The sequence below is a fragment of the Centroberyx gerrardi genome, chromosome 16, assembly GCF_048128805.1.
Source record: "Centroberyx gerrardi isolate f3 chromosome 16, fCenGer3.hap1.cur.20231027, whole genome shotgun sequence".
NCBI lineage: Eukaryota > Metazoa > Chordata > Actinopteri > Beryciformes > Berycidae > Centroberyx > Centroberyx gerrardi.
This window is the reverse complement of record NC_136012.1, coordinates 28,153,264-28,173,064: the sequence shown is the minus strand read 5'-3', so window position 1 is coordinate 28,173,064 and position 19,801 is coordinate 28,153,264. Positions and strand designations below refer to the sequence as shown.

Here is a 19,801-nt window from a genome sequence, read left to right as displayed (position 1 = left end):
ACACACAATAAATCCTGGATCCGCCCAGTAGAGCAGGACTGCTGACTGCTGCGTCTGGGTGTCTGAGTGTTTTTGAGGCTGTATAGGGGAGAGCGGGGTCGGTTGAGCCGCCCCATGTTTCTAGGCAACCGTACACAAAAGGAGTCATGTGATCACAGATTCAGCAAGAATAATTCATTTCCCTGAATCTGTGAGGGAGCAGAGCAGATGGAGGAAGCGGTCAGTGAGAAACTGGGATTTTTGCTGTCAGGTGATTTTGTCATGGTGAAGTCATCATTGTTTTATTAAAATAGAAGTCTCTACATTCAAAGTTCCCATATTCTCCACTTCCCAGAGTTTTATTTTGTGTCTTTCTGTCCATTCAAAGCTGTGTGTGTGGTGTCATGAACCAAAAACACTCTCAATCCATTTCTCCACGTTCATTTTCCAGCATCTCTCTGAGCCTTACCAAGAACAGGCCGTTTCTGTCTCCGTGTCTTTAAGGCTCATTAATATTCACGACCCCTCCGTTCCGATCGGCTAACCGTTTCGAGAGCGAAACGTGAGACGCCGCAGCCCGGCGGCTACAGGTAGGGAAAACTCTCCGGTAATAAACGATGACGACCGCTCGACCGCTTTGAAAAAAACACTTTGTTAGTCTATTATTTCTTACAGAAATGATAATGAGCGAACCTTTGTGACGCCGCAAAGTTACGGAAGTCCAAACGGCTCGTTTAGAGGCTCGCTTTTCTAATATGGATTGTGTGGATTTAGTTTTGATACTTTCACCATGTTTAGATACACATCCAACTCCTTTATCATCACAGAGGAGAGGGAGTCCTGCTTTACACCATGTGGACCTTTAAGGCTTTATTATAGGTTATAAAGCGGCTCATTTTACCCCGTTTTCCCCTATTTCTTAACATGAGTGTCATTGATTTGAGTGTTGGGAAGCTGAGAAACTGACAGCAAACAAAGACTGAGCAAGTCGCTTGACGATGCAAATCGCCCTCAGGCGTCGCAGGAAACAACCTTGATGTTGTTACCTGGGAGGAAATCCAATCAAAAGCTGTGATCAAGAGCAGTGGGCGGGGCTTGACCGGCATCAGATCAGAGAAACGCTGCTAATTGGACGGGAGAGAGAAGTCAACGACCGACTATCATCTAAAGCTTACTCATCTTCATGGAGGCAAAGCAAAGCAGTGAGATGTAACATGTTCAGGTTTTTTGCTTGGTGTGAAGGCTGAGCTCATCCCCCCCCCCAACCCACACACACACACACCCACACACACACACACACACCCACACACACCACCACCCTTCCAAATTTCTGTTGTTTTATCATGAGTCGGCACATCTGGCTGGGAGCCTTGTGTTCTGATGACCTCACTCCCCTCTCACCCACTGCCTGAGCGGCGAGGGAACCAGCGGCTGGAAGAATAATAATAACAATACTTTATATATTTATATATATATATATATATATATATGTATAGCACTTTTTGCCCAGGTCAGGGATTTCCTCCTACTCCTCCTCCCCCACATATATAATAGTAATTATAGTTATAGTAGCTTTTGTATATATATATATTTGTAATTCCATGTTCTGACTTTTACCTACCTCATTGTGTGTGTTTTTATAAGTTATGTGTGTTTTTTGTCATTTATGTAAATTGCTGCTGCAACACTGAAATTTCCCTTCGGGGATAAATAAAGTACTCTATCTATCTATCAATTTATCTATCTATCTATCTATTTATCTATCTATCTATATATTTATCTATCTATCTATATATTTATCTATCTATCTATCTATCTATCTATCTATTTATCTATCTATTTATCTATCTATCTATTTATCTATCTATCTATCTATCTATCTATCTATCTATCTATTTATCTATCTATCTATCTTTTCAAAACAAATGCTACAAAGTGCTTCACACAAACAGATCTAAACAAAAGGCGAAAAGTAAGATAAAACAGAAAACCACAGTCACACCAAGTTCACCATGAAGTCAGATAAAACAAGTTTGTTTGCATTAAAATAATAATAATAATAATAATAAAAATAATGAATAAACAAACAAACAAACAAATAAATAAATAAAATAAAACACAAGAGAGTAGAGATTATACAAAGACCTTTCGATAAAAATATGTTTTCAGGAGTGTTTTAAAGACACTGACTCTGCCAGCCTGTAGAAGTACTGTTACTTTACTGATACTTTACTGCAGTAGAAGTAAAAGTTCCGGTGTAAAAATGTCCTTCAGGAAAAGTAAAAAGTGTGTGATTTAAAATGTCCTCAGAGTAAAAGTTCCTGAGTTCCTCTTCAGAACAGAGAACGTTGTTAGCTGTGATCTTTTCCATGTGATTCTAACAGGAGAGAGGTCAGAGTTCAAACTAGATTCTTTTCACTGGAAACATTAGAAACGACAAAATAAAGTGCAGAAACAAAGTAAAGTCAGATTCCTCTTCTCACTGTGAATGGATCCACAGTTTGTCAGTTTACGTTGATCCAGTTTCTGTTGATCCAGTTTCTGTTGCTGATGGAGAGACACAATCTGTTCTGTGATGGATGGATTTAAAATGGACTGAAGGACAAAACTGCAGGAGAGATGGACTGAAGGGAAAGTTACTGACTGAAAATACTCAATACTCAACTGTAATTAGTTACTTCCACTCTTGTCAACCACAAAGCAACGGCTTCATCTTCCTGCAGGGAAAGCAGCAGTCAGACTCATCAGTGTTTCTTTCTGCAGAAGCTTTGTTCAGATAAGAATAGATTAGATTACATTACATTACATTAGAGTAGATGAAACAGAAGAACTTGCGTGTTAAATTCAACATAATGTAGACAGGACGTTTTCCGGCCTGATGATGAAGGTCGGGGGGAGAAAAAGCTTCTGGATGTGATGATACTGAATTAAATATTGATATTTTTAGGGTTAGGTTTGTTTTAATTATTTGTCTTATTTTTTGCAGAAAGTGTTTCTATTTCACAACATGGAGCGACTCACTTCCTTCCTGGTCTGAACAGCTGATTTTTATGTATTCTATTGTTTTGCTGCTTTACTTTCTCTCAAATCCTGTCTGTAAACCAAATGCCACTCACAGGACAAGAAAGATTTGAAGAGAATTGAACTGAATCGCATTTCTTTGTTAAAGAACAAGCACAAGAGTCCCATGTGTTTCTACATCCTGTCTGGAGGTGGGGTGCGGGCGGGGGGGGGGGGGGGGGGGGGGGGGGGGATCAACAACAGCTACCTCTTACAGGAATGTCATGTGGAATTTCCCATTTTAGTAGTTAAATAAATGTTTCTTTCCTAACAAATATTGTCATGTGTAACGTCAGGTGAAAACATGAAAGAAATGAAAGAAATGATCACATGTGGGGAAAAAAAAAAAGCTTTTCATCTGTGAACTGAAATTTTCACATCTCAAGTACATATCAAGATAACGTACATGCTATATAGTACTTATAAATGCAGATAAATCAACATCAGACCACAGAGGGAGCGGCTCACTGATTTACTGGGACACAAAAAAAGTCTACAAGACAGAAATCAGGGAGCTGAGATAGTAAAATGAATTATTTGACTTGTGCAAAATATAGTGCTCAAAAAGTGCAAAATATGAAGAATATTACAGCAGATGTTTCACTGTATTGCACCAGAACTCTTTCTGCTTCCTCAGCTCTCTGATTTCCTTTTGGAGGATTTTTCTGTAGCAGCGGATCAGAGTGAAGGATCCTGTCTGAAACTCACCAGATATACCTAGTAGCAGTAGTAGTAATACTAGTAGTAATAGCAGTAGTAGTAGTAGTTGCAGTAGTAGTAGCAGTAGTAATAGCATTAGTAGTAGTCGCAGTAGTAGCAATAGTAATAGTAGTAGTAGTAGTACAATGACTCCCCTCTGTGCCGGGAGAGGAGACTCCTCCTCTGAATGCACAATGCACATTTTGTATTTAAAGTGTACATTAATATGAATATAATATAATATGTCTTACAGTTAAATATTCTAATGCAGGAGTGAAAGGCCCAGGTCAGGGATTTCCTCCTACTACTCCTCCCCCACATATATAATAGTAGTTATAGTTATAGTAGCTTTTGTATATATATATATATATATTATATATATATATATTATATATATATTTATATAATATATATCATATATATAATATAGCCTATATTTGTAATTCCGTGTTCTGACTTTTACCTACCTCATTGTGTGTGTTTTTATAAGTTATGTGTGTTTTTTGTCATTTATGTAAATTGCTGCTGCAACACTGGAATTTCCCTTCGGGGATAAATAAAGTACTCTATCTATCTATCTATCTATCTATCTATCTATCTATCTATCTATCTATCTATCTAGTAGTAGCCTAGTAGTAGTAGTAGTAGCAGTAGTAGTAGTAGCCTAGTAATAGCAGTAGCAGTAGTAGTAGTAGCAGTAGTAGTAGTACTGTAAGTAGGCTATGTAGTACTATGTTGTATTCACTTTACTTACTGCACAGTCCTTGTTTACATTTCCCCTAACAGTATTTGTTGGCTGCGTCACAGTGGAAACTTTTATTGTGAAACAGACATTAGTCTGATTTGTCCTGTAATTGCGAACATGAAGTCCAGATGCTGCAGCGGGGCTTTCGCTCTCTGACCGACAGTAACCCCGCGGTCAGCAGCTGCGTCAAGCCTCACACAGACAGCCACAGTGTGACCGGAGCTGCAGTGATGTTGCCTTCAAAATAAAAGGTACAATTTATCACGTTTGGGGGGAAAAGAATCAACGTCTTGATGTGTACAGAAAATGGTTTGACTGATATTTCCAAAAATCACAAGAATTCAGTGTTTCCCCCCAGAAAATTATTCTTGCCAAAGTTTCTCATAGACAAACATTGTAGTATTAGCCTACATGTAATTCTACAATAGTTATGTTATAAATTAAACTGTATCACATGTCAGACTGGATCAGAACCCATTTTATAAAATGACAATATCAGCAAACTGATACACCAGTCTAACCCTGGAACAAAACGTCAAAAATCTGTAAAAGAGAAAAAAGAATTGTATTATGGTGCTTTTATTTTGTCAGAAAATCACATCACTGACAAAACTTCCACTAGACGACTTGGATGCTGCTAGTTTCCTTTTATTCTACCACAGCATTTAGGAACCGTTTTACTGCAGCTCTTGGATAAAAATGTATTTCTATTTCACTCTTTTGTAAAGCACTCACTTTGTTACTGTGTTTTGAAAAGGGCTACATAAATCAAGATTGTTATTAGCAGTAGTAGTAGTAGTAGTTGTAGTAGTAAACTTTGTAGTAGTACATGTAGTAGTTTCTTATGTTTTGTATTTGAGTAGGTATTTGTTTCTGTGTATTTTGCATTTTGCAGGGACATTTTGTAGTATTACAAGTATTTACATTTACCATACATTTACACACATCTGCTTTATTTTCACATTGTTACTTTCTCTTACTCCGAGTAAATTTCAACATCCTCCGCCAAAAGAAAATGCTTTATTTTGAAAACCGTTACCGGATGTGCTGTGTGTTACCGCGCGCAGCTTGACGCCGTGCTGTTTCTCCAGCGGATGTCTGTCGGTATAAAGGAAAGCCCGTCGGTGAGCAGCAGATGCTTGTTGAGCCTCGGGAGAGATAACCGGCCGTCCGCTAACTTACCTGCCGAGGAAAACTGATATGAGAGTTTGTCTCTGCTTCCTCACCACACAACAAAGGTATTTACTCTTTATTTTCTCCTTTACTTTCTCTCCGACTTGTTGCTTCATGGAGGATTTTGGGGTCCAGATAACCTGAGTTCGCCCAGGTACAGTGAGGACAGTCGGACTGACCGGGCAGAGAGGCTGCTGGGGGCAAATAATGTTAGTTTTCTGTTTAAAATACACCAACATACTTAAAGACACTGATTATATATCCGTGGTTTGGTTTATTCGCGTGAATTTGAGCCGCTCTTTGTTGCCATATCAAGAGTTCAGCCTTTCTTATTCTGCTTTAATTACAAGATAAGATAATTCCTGTTCAAGCAAAAGCTGAAGTCTCGCAAAAAAAAAAAAAAGAAACGCATGGAAAACACAGCAAAGAAACTCCAAACACAGTGAAAAGTTCAAAGTTGAAGTTAAAATGTAAAGAAAAAAACATCTGGGGTTAAAAACAATGCACGAAGCTTTTTATCTTCACACACAGGGAATGGATTATGTTGCTGCCATTTATTTCCAAAAGAGTTTGAACATTTTGGACTATTTGAATGCAGACAGTAAGATGCATTTTGGTTTAAAAAAAAATGTAAAATTTGGCTTTAAGGGTTAGAATCAGTATTTTCTGTCTATTCTCATCAGAGGTGAGAGAAAAAAAGACAAAAGAAGAGTTTAATGAACAGAAGTAGATGGAGTTCCTCCTCCTGCCGCTGGGGGCGCTGCAGTGTGTATTCACCTTATTGTGTGTGTGTATGGGGGGGGGGGGGATTGTAATTTTATTGCACTCAAATACAGTCTACTACTTAAAAACACTGAGATAATAGTGAGTTTTATGACCAAAATCACAATAAACTAGCTTCAAATCCAAAACTTGCAGAGATAACTGCTGTTAGCTGAAATCTGAACTGCAGCTGCATTACAAACCTGCAGGGAGGCTGAGCTGATGTCTGATGTTGTGATATAAGTGGAATTATCCTTTTTGTTGAAAGAGAAGATTTTAATTGGTGGAAAATTACAAGCATCAGATGTGTTTTACCTGCAGTGTCTGTGTTACATTTAACAGAAAGCCTAAAAAAAACAGTTATAACACCGATTTGTACAGAAATTGGCTGTGTGGAAAGTATTGAAAAGCTGAGATATTTCAGTTCTATGATTGAAACCAGTTGACTTTTTAATTAGATTTATTTCACCGGGTCTTTCCCATTGAATCCCATTGAAAACGAGCCTCTCTGCTTCTGATCAAAGTCATCATGTGTTTACCAGCAGTGATAGAAAGCTGATCCAATCATGGATTTACAAACTGTATTTGGGGGGGGGGGGCTCAGGAACAATGCACCCCTCCACACACACACACACACACACAGCAGTTTGCACTTAATTCACACCACTTCCTGTGATGTAAATGAGCAGAACTGCTGCAGCACTCAGCTCAGAGAAAAGGAAGATGGCAGTGATCAAAGTGTGTGTGTGTGTGTGTGTGGTGGTGGTGGATGGGAGGGGGGGGGTAGACAGTGTGATGGTAACGTCTCATGGATGGATGTGCAAATGCAAACATCCTCCTCTTCCTCCTCTTCTTCTTCCTCTCACCTCCAAGTTAGACTGATGTTTCAGGCTGATATTACATTATTATTATTATATATTAAATATCAGACATCATCATCACCTCTGATATGATGAAGGTTCCTCCTGACCACAGCTGCAGAGAAACCTGCAGTGACTTTTGATTATCTTTGCATATTTTATTCATTTATTTAATTGTTTCAGTAATGTTGTTAATTCTTCATCTAAAGGCAGTAATGTCTCCCAGAGTGTCTCTGCCTTAAAGAGCTGCTGACACTAAAAGAATTCCATCAGTCTGGTTTTCAGTGGAGAGTTTTAGTGTCCCGTGATGCTCTGAATGTTTCAGAGGCTTTTCCACCCTGATGAGAAGAAAAGTCTGGGACAAAAACTGAATACTAGTCTTTTTTGTTTTGTTTTGTTTGGCATGAAAATGGCAAAATTTGACTTTAATATTCCCACAAAATAGCAGCTATTGTGAGTAATAGTTGAAGCTACTGAATACTTTTAATTTTTTGGCATAAAAAAGGTCTAATTTGTTGAATATCGGCCGTCAGCAGCTTCAGTACAAAGAATTATCAGCATATCGGCCTTGAAAACCCGTATCAGTCAAACTTCAGTCTGCGAAACGCCTCCATGTGAGGAGGAAGATCTGAGGAGGAGGAGGAGGAGGAGTGATGTTGTCAGCTGCAGATAGAGAGCAGCTGACCTTTGACCCCCGGTACCTTTGAGCCGCGTGCTGACTGGCTGGCTGAACCTCTGGCCGTCTCGCTCTCTTTTTCCCAGACTGAGCGGCGGGCGGCGAGTCATTTGAGCGCAGAGCGGCGGATCCAGGACCGGGCAGAGATGTCCGTCTCAACTCAGCTGGGCTTGCTGCTGTGGAAGAACTTCACCTACAGACGGAGACAGACGGTGAGCGGGGATCTCTCCGGAAAAAAGATCTTTGTTGTTGTTGTGTGAAAGTACTGGAGGAAGACGGTGGGGAGAGCGAAGTTTAGATCTTTGAGAGCGTGAGAGAGAGTCTGGTTTGCTTTGCTGAGAAGTTGGAGACGATTACTATAGATTTATAATCACTTTATAAACTTAATCAACTCTTATGATCTTATAATCTCTCTTTCTAAACTCTTATAATATCATAATCTCTCTTTCTAAACTCATAATATCATAATCTCTCTTTCTAAACTCTTATAGTCTCATAATCTCTCTTTCTAAACTCATAATATCATAATATCTCTTTCTAAACTCTTATATCACAATCTCTCTAAACTCTTATCGTCTCATAATCTCTCTTTCTAAACTCTTATAATATCACAATCTCTTTCTGAATTTATTAAATCTCATAATCTCTCTTTCTTAAACTCCTATAATCTCTAATTATAATCTTGCGGACTGTGATTTCCACTGACTGAATGAACATCACTCATATGTTCTGATGGTGTTTTGAAGCAGCAGGATCATTTGCGTAATGCGATGCCAAAGTAACTCAAATTAAATATAATTCTTTAATTTACGGAATGATGATTGATTGATAACAACAGTAGCTTCAGGGGGTTTTGATTTAGCGAGATAAAGTGGGAAGTGGATGAGAATTCAGATCCTGCTCAGATATTTTTGGCTTTTTATCAAACATTTAAACATTAGGAGGAAGACAGAGATTTTCTGTTTCTCTCTGTCAGGACTCCAGGAGTTGTTTTGCTAATTTTTAATGATGATTTGTGTTTTTTCTTCTCATTCTGTTGTCATGAAGTCAGTCCTGATCAGAGCAGCTTTGGCTTTTTCTTTTTAAAAATGATAGCTGACGCTCTTATCCAGCAGCAGCAGAATACGTTTCAGTTCCTAGATCAGCAGCGTTACACGCAGCCGATAGTAAGGAGGTCAAAGGTCAGAGCCGCAGTGTCCTGATAGCAGAAGCAATAACGTTCCCGTCTGCCTGGAGTCAGCATGTGAGAGAGAAGTGCTGTGGAGATAAGAGCCAGGAGGGATTTTCAGTTCTCTGGAATCATCAATCAGGACTAATATTGATAATAATGATAATAATAATTGAGGGGAATCTTTCTCCGAAGCTCCCATGTTTCGGTGAGAGCGACTCTCTCCTCTCTCCTCTCTGCTGCTTGTTGTGTTGAAGAGGAGGCGAGTCGCAGCATCGATCGCTCATTTATTATGAATGAGTTCCTAATAATAAAGAGATGAAGCTGCTTCCTGCTGCAGACATTTTATACGAGGTAGTTAAGAAGCTTTTAAAAGGCTATTCGGGAGGGTACGGGGCTGATGGTAAGTGTGTGTGTGTGTGTGTGTGTGTTGGGGGGGCTAATGGTTTCCACTGGCACGCTCCTCTAACAGTAAACGCTCACAGCCTGCCTTGCCTTGTTGTTGTTCTCCTCACAGCTTCAGCTCCTGGTAGAGATCGCATGGCCGCTGTTCATCTTCTTCATCCTGATCGCCGTGCGGCTGAACTACCCGCCGTACGAGCAGCATGAGTGTGAGTCCCAACTTTATTTACACCTGGGAGGAGACGGAGACGGGGGTCCGAGTTACAAAAACACAAAACCAGAAGGAAGAACGTCAGTCAAAGCAACTGCATCCAAATAAATCCAGATTCATATGCTTAAACATAAACTATAGTTCATTTCCAGGTGTGAGGGGGTTTAGAAGCTAGAAGACAAACCTCCGCCAACGCTGAACAATCCTCCGACTTTCTGTTACACCCAAACGCATCATTCCTATCACTTCAGTATAAAGTTAAATTGATTTCTAGACCTGCAAACGTTCCCTTAGGATTTGGAGTCAAATTCTGTATCTCTGTTAGTTTCATAGTTCTGGCCACAAAAAGATTTTTGTCTATTAGTGGAAATCCCAGATTCAGATCAGCACCAAAATCGAATCAGCTGTTCCTTAGCTCAAGACTGATCTGTCTGCCAAATCTCATGGAAATCCGTTCAAAAGTTTTTAAGAAATCCTGCTGACAGACAGACAGACAACAGACAGACAGACAACAGACAGAGGGAATCAACAGAATCATCAGGAAGTCCAATCATCTTTCTACTGTTTTCCTCACAGTCACTTCTTCTTCTTCTCCTCAGGCTAGGCTTTGTCTCCCGTTAACACCCCCCCCCCCACACACACACACACACACACACACACACACCAACACAATGGCTTGCAGAACGGCCTCTCCACACCTCAGCAGTCGACCGTTGAGTCTTTGAAATTTAAATCAGTCTGGCAGACTTCAGGTTGTTGTCAGGTACTTCGGCTGTTGTTGGAAGGTAAAAAACTTCAAAAGTACTTCAAATACTTCAGACTGATGCTGCCCTACAAAGGCACAAAGGTGTTAAAGTCGCAGTGAAATTAAAAAGGACCTTTTCACCTCGTTAGCTAAGTTCCCATGTTATAATATACACCTTTTAACAATAACCGTACTCCTGTTTTATTGTCAAAATCCCATTATTTTTAATTCAAACTGTGTGTTTTTAGTGGTTATTTCACGCCGTACCAGTATGCGTAAATACAAATTCCAACCAACAATACTATCACATACTGGACTTTTGAACATTCGCCCCGTGTCCTTTCCCTAACTGATCTCCCATTGGTTTACGCTTTTGATTGATCCCTCCCTGCGTTATGTCCCGCCTCCAACATCCTGTTTCAACAGGAAATACGTCACATTACGGAAGCAAGATGCTCTCAAAATGCTGTTTCACTGTGACTTTAAAGGTCATGACCACGGTTTAGATTCCATATCAACGGAAAATATACACATAAATACTATAATACTATATAGATTCAAGATTAGATTAGATTCAACTTTATTGTCATTGCACAGAGTACAAGTACTAATACAACGAAATGCAGTTTAGCATCTAACCAGAAGTGCAAAAGAAGCAGTAAAAGTGCAGTGCAATGTAATGTACATATATATATATATATATATATATATATATATATATATATATATAAGCTACAAGGGTAGTATGAATGTGTTAAGATATATACAGTATGAACAGTATTAACAGAATGAACAGTATGAACAGAGTGGTATGAATACGCTAAGTATATAAATAGAATAAATTGTAAGGGGTAGTATGAGTGTGCTAAGATAAATAACAGATAAATAACAGATAAATAACAGATAAATAACAGATAAATAACAGATAAATAACAGTATGAACAGTATGAGTGTGCTAAGATAAATAACAGTATAAATAACAGATAAATAACAGATAAATAACAGTATGAACAGGTATATGAACAATATACCATCCACTTATTTACCTCCAATGCCAAAACTTTAAAGTCATTTTTCCCAGTTTCTCAGCACATTTGGCGTTGTTTTTCGGCCAGATGCATCATGGGAGGATTTTGCGGTGGTAATCAATGTTCTGTAGCAGGTCCAGCTGCCTCCGATAGTCCCAGTTTATCTCCAGCTGCTGTCGACTTGTATCTTCAGGAGCATCGCGACCCTTGCACCTACAGTACATGAAGACAGGAGGTTTTATATACTGAGGAGAAGGTTGACAGGTTTCAGTCGACTAATGGAAGTGAGATTGGCAGCTTACAGCCTCTTGGATACGGGTTTTATTTTACTGACTCTATTATCTGACTTTACTGATTGATAATTGGCCTCTTGGAGGAAGTTTCAGGTTGGCTGAGCTGTTGTTTCTCACCAGGATCAAAATTACACTTGATACTGGAGCTGAAAGATATCGCGATTATTTGACAGAATATTGCAATTGCAATTTCAACTGCAATTCATATCATCACAGGTTTTTCTTGTCATGCATTTTTTAGAACTTTAAAATCGTTTAAAGAAAAGAAAACAGTTGTGAGTGTGCAGGATTCACTGCGTTTGAGTCTGATGAAAGGTTTTGGTTCATGGACCAAAGATCACCTGCAGCTCTAAAACTCCTTGTTCACAAATCCAGTTTGGACCAAACTCTCTCTGAAGAAATTAGCTGCAAGTTCATATTGCGATTTTGATTTTTTTTTTTTTATTATTTGTTCAGCTGTACGTGACTCCTAACGCCAAGCGACCCAGGCTGTATAAATTTCTCTGGTCTTTACACCTGCAGAGTCCTGCAGAGTCCTGCAGAGTCCTGCCTCTTCCCCCTGTTGATTTATCAGTGGAGTTTATTGGTCTTTTAGCCTTTATGGCCTTTATCGCCTGCTGTAATCTCACTATCAAGGGTCTATATGTGAAAGCTGGTGAAGGTCACAGAGCCCCGGTCTGGCACGAGGACAGGCCGATTACATAATCACATTTTCATCCCATAATGCCGACTCATCAGCTGGGATCTGCTGTGTTGTGATTAGTTTGACTTCATCGATACATGGAAATCATTCAATCAGCTTTCTGTGTCTGTTTACCTTTATTCATCAATTTTGGGAGTTTAGCTGACTCTCTGACTCTCTCCAGATTGATTTCCAATGAAGTCGACAGTCCAATAAAGTTCAGTTCCTAGATCACCAACATTAAAAGTAGGGCTGGTCGATATGGTTGAAGTCAATATCACAGTAATCATAAGTACGGTGGCCATTTTAGGACATCTTCAGCCGCCTTTGTCATTCGTAGATGTGCTTTGTCAGATCGGACTTCGTCAAACTTAGATGGAGTTTGTCTGCAGTGGAGGGAAGTCCTGGAGATACAATCAAGCTAAACCTAAACCAAGCTAAAATTTGTCCATCAAAATCTGACGAACAACCATCAAAAATTTGACAAATTAGATTTATTTCATCCGTGTCTGATTTAAACCCTTTTATTATCTCTATAGATAATAGTGACATAATGTAAGTCATTACCTAAACTCTGTAGTTTGATTTCTTAGATGTGTATTCACTATTTTGTTTTTAATTTTCTATCTCCATGGAACAATTATTTTGCTTTTGTCTACCTGATGGACTAAAATAGATATCTTGCGATACACTGGACCACTTTGGCAATATTGCTTATCTTCCATTCATGGCAATAAAGCTTATTTGATTTGAATTGAATAGTAAGTAGGTGAAGGGTCAAACCCAGCGGCCCACAGGATGAGCATGTATGAGAAATTAAATAAGAGGAAAGAGAGCGAGAGAGAGAGAGAGAATTTCCTGTCTGTTGAAACTGACCAATCACACAGACGGATATTAAACCGTTGCCAGAAATCAGCGCAGACCGTCTACTTTAATTTCTTTCAGTTCCAGGAAGCTTGTTGTCTTCCTGTTTACCTCAGAAAGCAGAAGCGCCGGCCGGCGGAGCGCTTTCAGTTCTGCATCGGGTCTCGAGTCGCGGACGTCAGGAGGAGGAATACTTCTGCTGTGATTCACTCAGCATGTGAGGCGAGGCGTGTTGAAACCGGTCGCTGCACGCCGCCGGCCGCTGCAGCCTGAACCGCCGCAGATAATACAGATAATACAGAGCGATAAGACAGAGGGAGCCGAGGGGGAAACTGCACTGATGTAGAGGGAGAGAGGGGAAGACCATAGAAGAAGATATTTTTATGCATCAAACCCAAACCTTTACATTTCACGAAAGAAAGTTTTTGGTAGCAGTTTTCCGTAAAATCCTCAATATCCTCTCATGTCATAAATGCTTCTGGAAGAGGGAAAAGGTCGTAACTGAACGTGAAATTGTCCTGATAGAGAAGCCATAAGACAGCTTTATATATTACAGAAGGAGGTTTTTGCTCAACAGCCAATCAAAGTGCTAGTTACCATGTCACAGATGGTTTTGGAAGAGGGAAACGTCTCTAATTGAATGCGGAATTGTGCTGATTACAAAATGCTGTGGTGGTTCAAAACCAGAAGATAGTTTTAGGTGTTTGAGCCAAACCATTACAGGTTTTTTCAACACCCAGTCTAAGTATCAGTTTCCCGTAAAATACTCAGTATCCTCTCATGTCATAAATCCTTTTGGAAGAGTGAAAAGGTTGAAATTGATAGTGAAATTGAAAAGCCAGGTTGGTTCAGTAACATAAGACATTTCTACATTTCTACAGTTAGACCATAGTAGAAAAAGAACATACTAGAAGACATTTTTATGCATTAAATCCAAAGCTTTACACTTTACAAAAGGAAGTTTTTGCTCAACAACCAATCAAACATGATACTAGTTATCATGTCACAAATGCTATTAGAGGCAAAAAGGAAATTATCCCAAGAAAAGGCCGCTGTGGTTCAAAACATAAGATCATTTTACGTGTTTTAGCCAAAACGTAACAAGTTTGGTTAACACCCAACCTAAGTACCAGTTTCCCGTAAAATACTCAGTATCCTATCATGTCATAAATCATGTCATGAAGTGAAAAGGTTGTAATTGAATGTGAAATTGTCCTGATAGAAAAGGCAGGATGGTTCAACAACATAACAGATGCAAGATAGACTCAAACCTTTACAAGTTTTTGCCTTGCAGTGTATCCCAATCCCAATCAAACTGCATCCTATCGCACCATAAATCTGAGCTGGACTGTCAGTGATGAGCAATTAAATCGTTCACCTGTAAAATCCAAGATGGACGCCTGCAATTCCACAAAGCTCCAAGCCTCTGCCTTTATCTTATCACTGTTTTGCTTAGCAATCGCCCAGTTGGCAGTCTTAAAGGTTTTGCTGATAGCAGGCCTACTTTTCACTAATCGCTCAAATAACGTCGAAGGAAGGGGGGGGGGGGGGGGGGGTGCAACATCACGGGGGCAAAGGTCGAGCGCTGCGGTTAGGCAATCCCACCCAGGACGTGATAAGTGAAGAGGCTTCCTGCAGGACGCTTCGCTGATGCTAGCTGCTCTCCTGCAGGGTGATAAGACAGGCAGAGGGTGAGACAGGCGGAGGGTGAGACGGGCGGAGGGTGAGACAGGCGGAGGGTGAGACAGGCGGAGGGTGAGACCCGCAGGCCCGTCCAGGCGTGTCTCACCCCGCACCGTGTGGACGAGATGTTCCACACCGAGCAGATTTCAGATTAAATACGACTGAGACGGCGGTTTCTTCTTGTCAAGATCAAATGTGGCAGGCGATTGGCTGACGGGTGTCTTCTTATTCTGGGCTGTAAAATGTTAAAAACAGATAACAGTTCTGTTTTCCTCTCTTTAGATTACATGTTATGACATGATTACAAGTCATTAAAGGTTCCAGATTATTCAGTTTTCATGATTTAGTTTCCAGCTCTCCTCCGTCTCAGGATCAGATTAAAGTTCTTCTTCTTTGATGTTCTGCAGATAAATGTAGTTTAGTTCAAAGTTGAATTGAATGAGTTCGGCTGAATGAATGTGAAGACCGAGTCGTCACAATACTGGACCCTGATTGGACGGATTTCAGCCATTCTTTAATGAGGCAGCCAATCAGGAGCGAGTCCAGCTGTGATGCGTTTCCTGGAGTTAGACTGAAACTGAGTTTTGAAAATGTAATAACTTTAAACAAAATGACATTTTAACAATGTCGTCATTAAACATCTTTGATCATATATTTTTATAAGTTGATGAAATGTTGAATTCCCTTTAATACAGCGTAGCTCCTTAGGAAGAGCGAGGCAGTGACACTGTCAGGGTTGGGGGTTGGACTCCTGGTGCTGCAGGGTGTTCTGGGTAAAAGCCTCACTTCCTGTCTCTCTGCCTGCAGGTCACTTCCCCAACAAGGCGATGCCGTCGGCCGGCACGCTGCCCTGGATCCAGGGAATCATCTGCAACGCCAACAACCCCTGCTTCCGCAGCCCGACGCCGGGCGAGTCGCCGGGCGTCGTCGGAAACTTCAACGACTCCATGTGAGATAATTACCAAACTCTAACGACGCCTGATACAACACGACTCTTCCTTCAATTAAAAAGTTTCGTTTAGAAATTGAAAAATGACACTCTGACAGTCTGATTGCTGCCATAAAAGTAAAATTCACAATTCAATATTTTTGACATTGTTATATCTGTCTGGAGCTCACACATTTTGTCAATGTAATTATTCTTTTTTTAATATTGAGCAATGAACATCATGAACACTTTTTACAAAATAGATGTAAAGCATTTTGGAATATTTGTTTTTGAAGGAAGATACAAATACTTCTTGAATTGAAACAGCCGATAGCCGATATTCAGGATCTTAAAATTCGGCCTGATATCGGTCTGATATCTCGGCCTGATATCTCGGCCTGATATCTCGGTCTGATATCTCGGCCTGATATCTCGGCCTGATATCTCGGCCTGATATCTCGGCCTGATATCTCGGCCTGATATCTCGGACTGATATCTCGGCCTGATATCTCGGCCTGATATCTCGGTCTGATATCTCGGACTGATATCTCGGACTGATATCTCGGCCTGATATCCCGGTCTGATATCTCGGCCTGATATCCCGGTCTGATATCTCGGACTGATATCTCTGCCTGATATCTCGGCCTGATATCTCAGTTTTAACCTGAACATCATGTCCCTTTTTGCAGAATTTCTCGCCTCTTCTCGGACGCCAAGAAGATCCTGCTGTACAGCCAGGATGACAAGAACCTGGAGGGGTTCAAGGAGCTGGCTCAGGCTCTGAAGGCTCTGCAGGCCAACCACTCAGGTAGGACCAGAGTCACACACACACACACACACACACACACACACACACACACACACACACCGTTCACTGAAAGACTTCCATCTTAATTCACTCATCAGTTCCTCTGGATAAGAGTTAAAATGTAAAATCCGCCATATTTGAAGATCTTGTCACTAGTCTTGTCTCTGGAAAAGTTGATTTGAATAGAAATCAAGGTATAATATCATATATATATATAATGTATATAATATATCATACTGCATTGACAGATTTTTCCCCTTGTTTTAAGAAAAATATATTTTTTTAAGACTAATTAATTTGTTAAGCTGGACATTTTTTTGCAGCCTTAGTCTTTCTGTATATTGGAAAACAGATTGGCAGATTTTTTCACTTGTTTTGCGAGAAAAAAACATTTTCAAGACAATTTCTGTGACTATTAAATGTGTTAAGCTGGACATTTTTGCAGTGTTAGTCAGTCTTTCTGTATAAGTGTATCATATCCTATTGGCAGATTTTTTCACTTTTTTTAAGCTTGGACATTTTTAAAGACTATTTAAGCTTTATGTGTGTTAAGTTGGGTGTTTTTTCTCCCTGGGCCTGTCGGACTGGAGACTCCTCATCAGTCCTCCAGCAGCTGAACTCCGTCCTTCGTCCTCGGTCAACTTTCTGGCTCATTGAGCAATCTGCCACATCCGAGCCCAAATCAAGAGCTTTCCCTCAAATTCCTCTCCTCGACATAAACTCGCTGTTTAGCTCGCTGTGGGGGGGCTTTTCTCATGTTGACCTGCTCCGACATGCCCTCGCTCTCCTCCTCCTCCTCCTCCTCCTCCTCCTCCTCTGATAATGAAGGCGGATGGATCTACCTGCCTGCCGCTTTGAAATCTCCCTCTCCTGTTCCCTCTAATTGCATTTCATTATCAAAACTCCCAGCATGGTCTTGTGCGTTGGGAGGAAGGTGGCGTGATGCGAGAGCGCCTCGCCTCGCCTCTCCTCGCCTCGCTGCGCCTCGCCTCGCCTCGCCCGTGGACGAGCCGCGGCACGTTATCTGGTGAACCGCTTTCTGACTTTCCCCCTGTCATTGTTTCATTTCTGGAGGTTTATTTCAGCGTGTTGGCGGGATACAAAAGGCCCCGCAGCGCTTACCAGGAGGTTCATTCATTTTGTTAACTGTTGATTTAGTGACTGACTGACTGACTGACTGATGTGCTTTAAAGCCTCGCTGCAGATTTAAGATTCAAAGGCAAATATTGTGAAGAAACACAGAGTCCTCGTGCAAAAAAACTGTTTTCTATTGTTTATTTTTGGTGCGTCGGCTAATATGGATAATCTTTAAATACACAAAGATAGCCCGCACTCAGTTTCTTCTTATTTTATTTTTCTTTCTTTCTTTCTTTCTTTCTTTCTTACAACTGGAAGGAAATATGTCGTTTTGCAAGTGGAAATAATGGCATTTAGGAATTTCCTTTAGGTTTATCAGCCGATATCATTATGTGAATATAAGACTGTTGAGGAAAAGCAGAGTTTATAGGTCTGGGGGGGTAAAAAGTCAGGGTTGAGTGGTTTGGTGAATTTTGGGGTGAAAGGTCGTCCAGGGCCGTTCAGAGGCTGGTTCTCATCATTCTGGTGTTTTTTCCGGACTCACCTGGATGTTTTCTCTGTTTATGGAGCGTTGGCTCGACTTGGCTGAGCTTTAGATTTCATTGTCATGACTCATTTTATTAGGAAGCCATGCGGAGGCACACACGCTGACGCAACTCTGCCCCGCTGGTGGCTGTGGAGGCCGTTCAATGCACTTTGACACTCACACACACACACACACACACACACACACACACACACACACACACACTGATAAAGCGACTCCTGATGATTCAGGCCTGATGGCATCAGTATCAGGACCTGCCACTCTGTCCTTGCAAGCAATTCAACTGAAATCTTTATTTTCCTGTAGGGGGATTTGGAGTTTAAACTAAAACACTTTATATATATACCATACAGAGGGGTATTCAATAGGTGAATACTAGGGTTTGATCAATATGGCTTTTCGAAGGCCAACTAAAGTCAATAGTGATATTTTGCGGCGATATTCAATTTCTTGACTGAGAAATCCATATGCTAAAGACATAGATTTCAAATAGGCAATATAGCAATCTGCAGTTTCAGAGAGATATCTTGATTTATTTACTTTACATGTTTCAAATAAAAAATATGTAGCTTGGCAAACTGACGAGAAAAGACATTTTGCCTGTAGGCTTCTGCCCGACAAAATCAATCAATCAATCGAGATATCTTTTTGAGAGTGCGGCTTTCCCTTTTTTGATTCTTAATATTAAATTTCTTTAAATTTGACTTTAACTAGTATTCCTGAGAATTTCATGCATGGCAGGGTAGAAAAACCTCAGTATTTAGATCGTTATAGAACACTAAAACTCAAATGAACTAAATCTGACTCCAGTTCCTGTAACTCTCAGCATGATGGAATTGTCTGTCTCTTCTTCTGTGGTGTTCATACCAGTTCAGAACACACGAAGAAACAGCTGAATATGAGTCATCAGTCCAAACTTCATTTTGTTCTGCTGGGGTTTCCAAGCATCCGTCTCCTTCTACCCATAATCCCTTGTGTTTTGGGGTGGTTTCCTGTAGTCGGCTGGATTAACGAACCGCACCGCAGTTCTCTCTCGCTGCCGTTATTTGGTGCCACCAGAGGTCAAAGGTCATTGTTTACTAAAAGAGGAAACATTTGACTGTTCGATTTCTATTGAACCGCTCCAAGTACGCTCTAAAAGTGGATAAATGAGTCTCTGGTTCTTTAACTTTTGACTCTTCAGCAGGGCAGCAGTTCAACTTTTTGCCTTTTATCCGCGGCTCAGAACAGAACGAGCTTTCAAAGGAAGGAGTGAGGAAATCTGTGAAGTTTTATCTCTTAAAGTTTTAGACGAGCTATTAAAACTATTAACGGGCAAAACTTCCCCTGCGTCTTTAATGTCAGCGAGTCTCTTTTCCTCGTGCACGGCGCTGCCAGGTATTGTTCTGTCCTCACGCTGAGCGGAGCGCCG

The 19,801-nt window shown here is 40.5% G+C and overlaps 1 protein-coding gene across 2 annotated transcripts in view; it reads left to right on the top strand.

Moving 5' to 3' along the window:
* Positions 1 to 5,629: 5,629 nt before the first annotated feature.
* abca1b (ATP-binding cassette, sub-family A (ABC1), member 1B) overlaps positions 5,630 to 19,801 on the top strand; it is a 67,780-nt gene continuing 53,608 nt past the window's right edge. Inside the window, exons 1-5 of one of the 2 annotated variants that reach the window (XM_078289123.1) lie at positions 5,630 to 5,721; positions 8,041 to 8,166; positions 9,646 to 9,733; positions 15,838 to 15,979; positions 16,648 to 16,766. In XM_078289123.1, coding sequence (XP_078145249.1) covers positions 8,101 to 8,166; positions 9,646 to 9,733; positions 15,838 to 15,979; positions 16,648 to 16,766 — 415 coding nt within the window. In that variant the 5' untranslated portion in view covers positions 5,630 to 5,721; positions 8,041 to 8,100. Of the gene's footprint in view, positions 5,722 to 8,040; positions 8,167 to 9,639; positions 9,734 to 15,837; positions 15,980 to 16,647; positions 16,767 to 19,801 lie in introns of both variants that reach the window. The other variant, XM_078289122.1, reaches the window with a different exon arrangement.